The sequence below is a fragment of the Sinocyclocheilus rhinocerous genome, unplaced genomic scaffold (genome assembly GCF_001515625.1).
Source record: "Sinocyclocheilus rhinocerous isolate Xijiao unplaced genomic scaffold, SAMN03320098_v1.1 scaffold3008, whole genome shotgun sequence".
Taxonomy (NCBI): domain Eukaryota; kingdom Metazoa; phylum Chordata; class Actinopteri; order Cypriniformes; family Cyprinidae; genus Sinocyclocheilus; species Sinocyclocheilus rhinocerous.
The window spans coordinates 341,463-352,664 of NW_015652302.1; the positions used below are offsets into that span (position 1 = coordinate 341,463).

Genomic DNA, 11,202 nt, shown 5'->3' on the forward strand with positions numbered 1-11,202 from the left:
TTTTTTATCCGCCATCTCTATCTTTCTGTCGTCGCTCGGCTCGGCTAATGTCCGTCCTGTGCACTGAGCGCTCTCTCGTCCCCATCATGAGTAGAAACGCCCCTTACTGCTGATCGGCTACAAGTTTGTTTTGGTACTCGGCCCTACTCAGTTTTCTAAAGCGTTTTTGAAAAAATACATACCCCACCTTTAAATCAAGTCAGGTCTGTACTGTTGCAGTTTGCCTCAGCTATTTTCAGATTTAGATAAAACATTTGCACTACCATTGAAAAGTTTGAGGTCAGAAGATTTTTGTTAATGCTTTTATTTAGGAAGGATACATTAAATTGACAGAGTGACCGTAAAGATATTTATAATGTTACAAAATATTTCCATTCCTAATAAATGCTATTCTTTTTAACTTTCTATTCTTCAAAGAATCCTGAAAAAATGTATCACAGTTTCCACAAAAATATTAAGCAACACAAATGGTTTCAACATTGATAATAAGAAGAAATGTTTCTTGAGTGCCACATCAGAAGCGATATTAATGATTTCTGAAGGATCATGTGACAGGAGTAGACTGGAGTAATGGCTGCTGCTAATTCAGCTTTGCTATCACAGAAATACATTTTAAAATATATTAAAATAAAAAGTTACTTAATTTTTTTTAACTGCATTTTTGTTTGAAAAAAGTAGACTTTGTGGGCATAAGAGACTTTTTTCAAATACTTAAAAAAAATCCTACTTGCTCCAAACTTTAATCGTTTTGCTTTTGAAGTATAGCTCTGCAGTACAGCTATCCTTGTATTTTTAGCTGGTGTAGAAGAAAGGTTTTTAGTGTAGGAAACATATTTTAGTTTTAAAAGGGAAACATGTAATTGCTGCACCATTAGAATTGCAAATTTTCTTTCATTGTTCAGACTAACGTCCTGCCCCACTCTCTCACCGATGATACAGAAGTTGATATGTCACACTGTTTAGATGGTATTTTGAATGCCACAGTATTACCTGAGAATGGATTACGTAGTTTTCTCAGCATGTTGACTTACTTTCTGTATGCTCTCTCTTTTTCTTTTTACGGACTGTAATTGTGTGTGTGTGTGTGTGTGTGTGTGTGTGTGTGTTTTTTCTGGTTATATAAACCGATCACTTCTGCTGTTCATAAGAGGAGATGAGACAATAGCTTTGCAGGGGGTCAGAACATGGAATGGGATTTCCTCTGTATTTCACTCAAATCCAGATGGATTTAAATGGTCATCCTCCCCATTTTTACACCGTTGGATCAGAAAAGTTCAGTGAACTCGATAGGTTGCGTGGTGTTATTTCAGTTTATGATTAACCTGTGGATTGCAGATCCCATTTGTCTCATAGAACAAGCATAAGATGGTAAAAAGTCTAGATACACTGTTTAAAACAAACCAAAAAGTATAAATCGCACTGAAATAAAAACTTAAATTCTTGTATAGTTCATGAAAGTTCATGAAACAATGTTTCTTTTTGATGAGAAAACAGATCAGTGAGCGGATTTGTTGACATTTGGGTGGCTTATGTCAGGATTTCATTCTCCAAAGTTCAAGTTTAAAAAACAAGAACCCCTTTAAAGGAAGTAATGAAACTGAATTGTTGGTTGACAGTAAACAGGTGCCTCTAACCTCTCCTGCTCTCTTGTAAGCAGAAGCTCGGATTGCTGGAGGAATAGCAGGTATGCGATTCGAGGAAAATGCCAGGGCATTTTCCACAATTAGGCCCCGCGCTGCTGGTTCTGGAGTTGGTGTGCCCTGGCAAGAGTACAGAGCACTTCCATCTTGGAATGGACTCTTGGAATTAATAGCCTACTGTTGACATACCAGACAAGGAGGGGCCTATTAACCTCTTAGTGGATTAAAATGTTATTTTTAAACCAGGAGATTCTCATAGACGGTCCTCGTAGAAAATGGTCTCCTCAACTCGCTCCCTATAAATGTCCCCTTTTCTGAGAAAGCAGCGATGCAAAACACCATGATCTGTTTGTAAGTGTATTTTGACCCAGCACATTTGTGTTTTTAAAACATCATTCAGATTCAGTCTTCCATGAAAAGCTGCCTGTGTAAAGAAAAAAACTTTTAATATCTGCATGCGAGTCAGATTGTGCCTGGACTGATTGTGTTTGTTCTGATCTGCTGAAGCATTTAGCAAAACCCAAAATGTTTCTCTGAAGCGTGTAGAGCGTATGATGACCAATCATAGATCAAGTCCTAAAATTGTAAAGAACACGAGAAGTTTTCCATTTAAAATGTATGCTTACCCACCCTCATGTTCTTTCAAACCTCTATGAGTTTTTTCTTAGCGGAGCACAAAGTGTTTTGAAGATTGTCTTGTGATTTTTTTTTTTTTTTTTCGTAAGTACCAGTGTTTTTTAAAACACATTGACTTAATTGTGAGGTCAAAAACAGTAGAAACATTCTTCAAAATATCACCTTTTGTGTTCCACAGATGAAAGTCACACAGAAGAACATGAAAATTTTATAATTTTATTCATTTTTGTGTGAACCATCCCTTTTAAGTACCTAAAGACTTTGAGACAGCTTATTGAATAAGATGTGATCATTGCCCGTTTGCATGTTACATAATTCAACATTTCAGATGATTCAGCTCTTGCACATGGTGTTAAATCGAGCTGTTCGTGACAGATCTGATTGAACCGGTAGAGTTGACAGGACGAGTGCCATGTTTGCTGTTGCAGAACTTGTGAAAATCACACAGGAATCATCAAAGGGATTCACAGGCTGCTGTGAATCTGAGATGATGCATAATGCTAAAGCTTTATAGAGCACCATCTGCTGGTGGTGACTGGAGTCATTTATTTCCCTTTAATTTGTTCCCTTTTATCTTATCTGCTAGTATTTTGTGTCTCTCTATACGAATGTTTCCCTTTCAATTTGAAATATAGTAACGTACAGACACATTGTAATCTGTAGCGATAATAGATGTGAACTCATCCTCCTGTTTCTCTCCCTCAGGATTGGCCTTTCGATGACGGCGCACCTCCTCCTACCAAGATCGTGGATGACTGGCTTAGTCTGCTGAAGAATAAGTTCTGTGAGGATCCAGGCTGCTGTGTGGCTGTGCATTGTGTGGCCGGACTGGGCCGGTGAGTGTCAAGTCATCCTGTTGTTCCAGACGTGCTGCTAACGCCAAAGCTAAAGCCATCTGTATGATATGTTAAGAATTTAACACAACTTTATTAAACCAGTGCAGTGCCCACACTGAATTGATGTTTTTTTTTTGCACTAATATTCCACAGTGGAATTATATGGCAACTCAAAACAAGTCTATTTTGGTAGTGACTATTTTTGCTAAAATATCACCTTTTTGTCGATTACACTGTAATGTAAATGATGATTCTGATTGGAAATTGGGTAAAAAAATCAGCCTAGTAAGTATAATTATACTAGTATAATTATTAAATTATAATTACAAGGATTGAGAGATATATAGACTATTGTAACAATGGCCATTCAAACCAGTGTTGTTATTGTTAACTAAAATTTATCTATTTAATTGTTTACATAATTTAAATTGAAAAATGTAAACTGAAGTTTAAGATGAAGTATTAAAATTACTGGAGATAAAATTAAAATAAACAGAAGCTAAATAGAAGTATTTAAAAAAATCAAATGACATGTACAAAATTATTAAATTAAAATGCAAACAGAAAATATTCAAAAATCTAGTTCTAAATATTAATAGTGCAGAAATAATACTGAAATCGAATTGGTTCAAATAAAAATCTGCTGAGCTTTTTTACAGTATTCTGCAGGCGCAGATTCCATGTAGTCCTAGTAATTTCCCAGCCTGCTGTTGTTGCTGTTCAGAAGTTGTAGACGTGCAAATGCTCATCTGAATTTGATGGGTCAGGCTTTATGTGACTCGCTTCTCTCTTACAAGAATTCTCAAACATATCAACAGCCTTTCCCAGGATCTGTTGCTCTTTTTCCCTCAGAATGCAATCAAGGACTGTGTGTAATATCTCTGGCAGAGCTTTAAGCTGGCTCGTGATAGTGTAGTGTTTGAGTTCTGCTGTTTACATTTGGTTTCTCATCATTTTTTTTTTTTTTTTGCTTTACCCCAAATTCCCCTCAGCGACAGGCCTCTCAGTCTTGGCCCGTGCTCTCTGCAGGTCAAACCCATTCTCCCTGCCTGACCGCTGTGTGCCAAAACCAACCGTCCAAACGGACACACAATATTAATCCAAGTTTATTATTCGAAGCACAAAAGGTTGACGTCCGAAGACGAAACAGGAAGTGAATGATAAGCAGCTCTCTTAATTGCTCCTTCATATCTCTTTTCAGTGAGGGATCCTGGTGTAGTCACGGTGTTGCCCTCTTATCTGGCCAGCTGTCAAAACACACAGACCTTAATTAAGCTGCGGCGCTAGAATTGTTGAGCCAGACGGTCAAATGTGGCGGTTCTGCGGGAACGGTAGGCTAATGACAGTCCGGTTTACCCTGCCTGCCCTCCTCCCACTTTGACCCCTGACCGCTTCTGCCGACAAGTTAAGCACCAAACCTCTCTGACGTAGGTTGCAGCTCCTGTGGGAGCCCTCAGCAGTTTTTGACAGGGAGCCAGTGTTTGCTTTAGTAGGATGAGTTTGTGTTGTTACGCATTGGAAAGGGGCACACTCAGGAGACTTCAAAGCTGTCAGGACCCCGATGCGCAAACGGTAAAAATAGAAAAGGTCTCTGACGGGGGCTGACACACTGTAAAAATCAAAATGTATTGTATTTTAGTAAATCTGGGATTAGCACGTAATGACATTTAGGGCTTTTTCCAAAAATAAAATGACATTCATGATCTGACTGCTCTGTAAATGATTAGAATGATAGCTTAAAATTCATTGCCATCCAAATGAAATGACATTAAATGGATAGTCCACCCAAAAGTGAACATTTTGTCATTTACTCACGCCCTCATGTCTTTCCAAACCTGGATGACTTGCTTTCTTCTTCAGAACATGAAATATATATGTATAAATATATATATTTTAATAATGTTGGTAACCAAACAGTTTTGTTTCCCATTGGCTACCACTGTATAGACAAAAAATACAGTTTAAGTAAAAAAAAAAAAGGGGGGAACCAACATTGTTTGGTTACCAACATTTTTCAGTATACCTTCTTAAATGTTCCACTTAAGAAAGAATACAGGTTTGGAACAACATGAGGTTTGAATACTTTGACAGAAGTTTGATGTTTGGGTGAATTATCCTTTTGTCATCTACTCACCCTCATGTCATTCTAAACCTGTGTGACTTTCGTTCACACAAAAAGAAAAATATTGAAGAATGTATTGTTTTATCAACACTTCCTTTTGAATATGAATTGGTATTTGGGCTATGAGGGTCTATATTAAGTCTTGACGTCATATAGTAGCTTTTTGTGATAAACAGACTATAAGGTAAGCTGTAGAGTAATGCATCTTTCTACTCAAAAAAATATATATACTGTAACTGCAGATCTGTTCTCACATGCATTAGGTGGTATCCTTGCTGAGAAGGGCTGAATGGGTCACTTTTCCTGGAAAACCTATTGTTTCTGTGCACACACAAAAGCTGTTTGAGGTGATGTTTCCTGATATTAAACTGTGTGTGTGTGTGTGTGTGTGTGTGTTGCAGGGCTCCAGTGCTGGTGGCTCTGGCACTTATAGAGAGCGGAATGAAATATGAGGACGCCATTCAGTTGATCAGACAGTAAGTATACATTACAGCTAACAATACATTACCAACACCTTGCAGCAGAGCGATACAACACCCAGTCAATACAGTGAGCGATTCAGTGCAAGCACAGTAAATGATGCAGCACTGATACATGACAGATTGTGCAGCATTAATGCATTACAGCTAATTATACAGCACAAACAAATTAGAGCAAATTATGCAGTCAAGAAATGATGAATACAGTTTGCACTGATGCCACTATGAAATATAACAATAGCACACAATAGCGCTAATGCATTACAGAAAACAATTCAGCAAAAAATAAAATGCTTACATTAATAATTATAATACTGCTTAAATTAATGATTAACGTATAAACAAACATACCTATATTTTCATTTAATTTAAGCCATTAAAACAAATAGTGTATATTACTAAAAACATTTATTTATATATTATATATTCAGTTTTGTGTATATATTGTTTAAAATATATATTAATAATTTTATGTAGCTCTTAATATTTAACATATTTATGTCTATATAGTGCTTTTCATTTATGTATTTAACAAACATTTAACTTAAGCCATTAATTTAAATGCAAATATTTTGTGTGCATATTTCTAAAAATATTATATATATATATTATATATCGCATATATATATATATATATATATGCACGTCTGTTCTATATATGTAGCATGTGTATATTAGGGCTGTGCGATTAATCGAAATCGAATCGAAATCGCGATTTGAGACGTTGCGATTTCCTAATCGCAAAGCCTGCGATGTGGACGCGATCGATCTCTGTTCAATTTCACTTGGATGAAATGAAACATTCAGCACATTTTCCACTTGTTCTTAAAATCCCAAATACTTAAAATGAATAAATCAGCCTATGTAACATATGTAATACTTTAATAATTGACTTAAGAAATACAGTTCTTTATTTATAAAAAATAAACAAATATTTTCTGTGAAATTCAGTAATTAAGTTAATTCTGTAAAAGTAGTTATACCATTATAATCTTGCCTGCTGAAGAAAAAAACAATAGAACCCCTCCCAAAACACAATAAAAATTTTTTATGGATTTCAGGGTTATAATGGGAATTGTATTGGTTTTAATGTAAACTGTAATGGTGTCTATTTGATGGATTCTATTGGTGGATGTAATCTGGCAGATGGTAACCAATAGAACAACAGTAATTCCTATTGGAATAATGCCCAAAACAAAAAGGAATTTTGTAATGGTTTAATGGAAACTATAAGAATTTCTGTGATAGTTTCTATTGTTTTTTTCAGCAGGGTAATGATACCCATACTGTGCTGCACATTATTGACAATATTGAGCTGAAGCTTGACTTTGCAAATTTAAAATCGCAAATCAAATCGCAATCGCAATATCTGTCAAAAAAAATCGCAATTTGATATTTTACCCCAAATCGCACAGCCCTAGTGTATATGTGTGTTTAACATTAATTATAATTTTTGTTAATTAAAAAGAAAACTTATAAATTTATTATTATTGGCTTAAGGTTTTACATATATCTTAATTGTGTATGTGCATATTATTATTATTTATTTATTTTTTAAATCATTGATTTAAAAAACTAACATAACCAATGGGTATTTGTTGTTTTTTTCCCCCCACAGGAAACGCCGGGGCGCCATCAACAGCAAGCAGCTGACGTACCTGGAGAAGTACCGCCCCAAACAGAGACTGCGTTTCAAAGACCCACACAACCACAAAAGCAAGTGCTGCCTCATGTGATCCGGTCTCACCAGCCTGCCACTGAAGGAACCAGTCACTCATGGACTAAACCAGACTAAAATTACCAATCTAGTGCATTTGAACTCTTGCTACAATTCAGGAGGGGAATTCAACCCCCTTTTGGTGTATATGTCAGACCCCTGCACACAGGGTCTTTACCAGCTCAGGGCTGTGAAAGACGAGCCTCTTGAATTTTGTCTTTTCACACAAACCCCCCATCCTCACTGTGTTTACAAATTTATTGTGAACACAAACATATGCCCGATGCACAAACTCATGCTACCAGCCGTCACACTTTACCCGCAGCACACAGTCCAAAGATGATCATGGCCACCAGCCACCTGCTCAGAACTCAATCACTGTTGTTATGCTCACGCTTTCGTATGAAACTGCTTGACTACCCTGTTCTTTCTTTTTTGTAATTCTGAAGTTTCAGAATGCATGTCGCTGTACTTTTTTGAAGATGCATGTGAGTGGTCTAACCTAGCTTTTTTTTTTTTTGTATCATGAATCTACTCTGGGTTTCAAGTTTTTTGCACCACTGGCTGCTTATTAATAGAACTGTGGGCGTCTGGATGGATAACATGGCACACTTTGACATGACTTCCAGGTTTTTGGATATTTTAGCTGCTTCGAAATCATGTTGAAACTCAAAGAAATCCAGCTAATCTGATACACCTCTACCACAGAATTGCAGCAGTGAACTGAGAGAAATCCACGAGTGTGCACAATTGTAGATCAGTAGTTCTGTTTTAATTTAACACAGCAGCCACAAGAGGGAGTCATCACACTATGTATTTCACATGAAAAATATTTTTGGACTTGCCAGAGTTTTATTTTTTATTTTTTTGCTGTTTGCACTCAGTGCTCATGCGTGGCTGTTTCTCACGGACATAGTTGTACTGTGGGACACTTACTGTGGAATTTCAGAAGGAACTTTTCGAAGTGAGGCCTAAAATATTTAGTCTTGTCCATATAGTAGGAAATTAAATGGAATCACAGGATCTCTGCCTAACTAGTGGTCATATAGACACTAATGAAGGAAAAAAGGTAATCTATGTCAGGTACTGAAGTGATCGCACATGCATCATTAATCTGCTAATATGAAATGCATAAGACCTTGGATCTGGGATAATGACGTATTTCTCTGCCTTTGAAATCCAAAGCAAAAGCTAGTGAAGGAAATATCTAATAAAAGAGTATCTTTGCATAATTGCGACTGTGAGAAGGATAAGAAAATACTTGTTTCACATTTCATGGATTAAGGTTACATTTGGCCTCTCATGTTTATTTACAGAAGCAATGGCTGGAGAATGGGCATATTTTAAAGCTGAGCTCACTCCAATTTAGAGCTGAACTTTAAGACGGGATCAAGTGTATCAAGTTTGCATTTCTGGTTTTGACACTTACAGTGAATACCATTTAAATAAAGGGGTGTGAATTAAGCAGCTCAATGTTGCTCACATATATAAGGGCTTCTCTTTCACGTGCTGTTTAGTCACTTTTATTACTGTTGAGTGTCTGCATTTACAAATCTGGAATGTTTTGATGAGTTGTGGCCTCAATAAATGTAATAGTTCATCTTGGAATGTCTCTGGAAACCGATGCGATCAGCAAAAGAATAAGGTAACATTTTCAGGAATATATTTAGATATCATCACTAGCCCTGCTTTTGTGATGAAGGATGGTGCAAGACTACACGCCACGTCTCAAGTTTATCCTGACCTCATTCATTTCATCATCCATGAGAATGTTCTTGATTTTTGTTTTGAGTTCCTGATTTTTGAATAAACCAACAGAGCTGAAGTCATTACCCTTGACACTGGATGATATAGTGTCAGTATTTAAAAATCATGGGTGGTATCTGTAACTATACACTATTACTCTATAGTAAGGTTCACTGATCCACTGGTTTCCTGATCATATCTAAAGTGGCCTATTTTTGACAATAACATATTATTGTATTACACGTTTTATTAAACAGTGATACATAATTAATAATCTATTGTTCCCTGTTCATATCTAAAGTGATTGACATAATTGTATTATTCATAATTTTTATGCCAAACAAAAAAAAGTTAATTGATGTACATATTGCTCTTTTATGAAATTGGGACAGATGTTAAATCTGAAATCTGGATTCATTAAAAATGAATAAAAACCTGTTTTTTCTCACGAGCGTGTACCAGTCGTTAACTTGTTATTGATGTACAATGTATTTTATAAAACAGAATTGTTACTGTTTTTATGGTAACAAGTAATCAGAAAATCTACCAATGAAGGATTAATGATCAAGAAAATGGGGGGGAAAAAATATTATTTAGAGGTATAAAGGGTGCATATTGTAATCCTTGCATCAGTTTAGATTTGAATTAAATTGGACAGTTACTCTAGTACAGTGATCTTGTAGTCTTCTAGTAGTCTTGAAGACAATGATTAGCTGGTTCAGGTGTGTTTGATTAGGGTTGGAGCTAAACTCTGAAGGAAAGTGGCCTGGAAGGGCCAAGTTTTCCCACCCCTGCTCTAGTTAGTACAATGTCTCTCCTTAAGAACTTTCCTATTTAGCTCCATCAGAGTTGCCAAGTCCGCGTATTATACGCAAGTTTGGGCTTTTTCTTTTGTAAAGTTGCGTGAAAAAATCCCGGGTCGCGGGTTGCGGTTTTTTGGGTTTATTTAAAAAAAATATGTTTGCTTGTTAGGAAAACCTGACAAGCAACTTCGTTTCTTTTCATTTATGTTCACTGTATTCTCCATAAAAACAAGTAGGCCTATACAAATACTAGGAGTAGATTTGGTTCGAATAGCCAATATTTTAGTAGGCTATAAATATGTGGCTATGTTACAGCTCCCCTTTGAAGCTCTAGTGCAGGGCTCCTCAAATCTTGCCCAGGAGGGCCAATGCGCTGCAGAGTTTAGCTCCAACCCTGATCAAACTCACCTACCTGTGATTTTCTAAATAAATTATCAAAAAATATTAGGCTTGTTTTGGGCTTGTTTTTGAAGCTGCGGTTGCTTATTTGTCTCGCGAGAGTTGGCAACAGTGAGCTCCATCTGTTTTGTAATGGCAACAGGTTTTCCCAGTTCCTTCAACTGACCTTAAATGGTGTCATCATCACCATGCTTGAAGGTAATAAAAAGGCTTTATGTCTACTAAAACCAAGTATAAAGAATTTTATGAAATCTCTCTCTCTCTGTATGGAAGGAACTGATTTTTATTGTACAATCATACAACTGAGTACAGGCTGAATTGAAATGAACAGGTACTAGAAACAGTAGTAACATTTTATTGTGGTTGTTCAAAATTGCTCTGTTTTAAACAAATTTGATGAATATTCAAATTTGCAGAAAACTAAACACTAAAATTAGAAAACCTCTAAATTTGGAAGATCTGCACAGATTTGACGCTGAAACAAACAAGCAGGGGAAAATAAAAGCAGAAATACTTTTTGGGAAATATTATGCCTATGTAGCCAATGCAAAAATAGCCTAATTAAGTAAATAATTAATTAATAATAATAATAATACAGAAAAAGAAATTAACTAATAAAATAACAATAAAACAGTATATTTCTATCTGTCTGTATAGACATGACATGTACAGATACATACACGATGTTTATGCAACATATTATGGAAACCGGTCTGTCTGTGTGTCTGCGCGTTCTCTCTTTCTGACCGTGTCTAAAAACCTAGTGAGCTCCCTACGTAGAAAGCATCGTTAGACATCACATGCGCGTTCCGAAGGTTTTTTTT

The 11,202-nt window shown here is 36.1% G+C and overlaps 2 protein-coding genes across 7 annotated transcripts in view; both read left to right on the forward strand.

The window, feature by feature from the left end:
- The window catches only part of LOC107714615 (protein tyrosine phosphatase type IVA 3), a 43,850-nt gene extending 36,321 nt beyond the window's left edge, over window positions 1–7,529 (forward strand). For all 6 annotated transcript variants that reach the window (XM_016520520.1, XM_016520521.1, XM_016520523.1 and 3 more), the window contains exons 4-6: window positions 2,982–3,112; window positions 5,636–5,710; window positions 7,332–7,529. In XM_016520520.1, coding sequence (XP_016376006.1) covers window positions 2,982–3,112; window positions 5,636–5,710; window positions 7,332–7,449 — 324 coding nt within the window. In that variant the 3' untranslated portion in view covers window positions 7,450–7,529. The remainder of the gene's footprint in view (window positions 1–2,981; window positions 3,113–5,635; window positions 5,711–7,331) is intronic.
- Window positions 7,530–10,498: 2,969 nt separating this feature from the next.
- Window positions 10,499–11,202, forward strand: part of LOC107714616 (casein kinase II subunit alpha) — a 23,935-nt gene continuing 23,231 nt past the window's right edge. The window contains exon 1 of the mRNA XM_016520526.1: window positions 10,499–10,576. The gene's annotated coding sequence lies outside the window, so the exon portion shown is untranslated. The remainder of the gene's footprint in view (window positions 10,577–11,202) is intronic.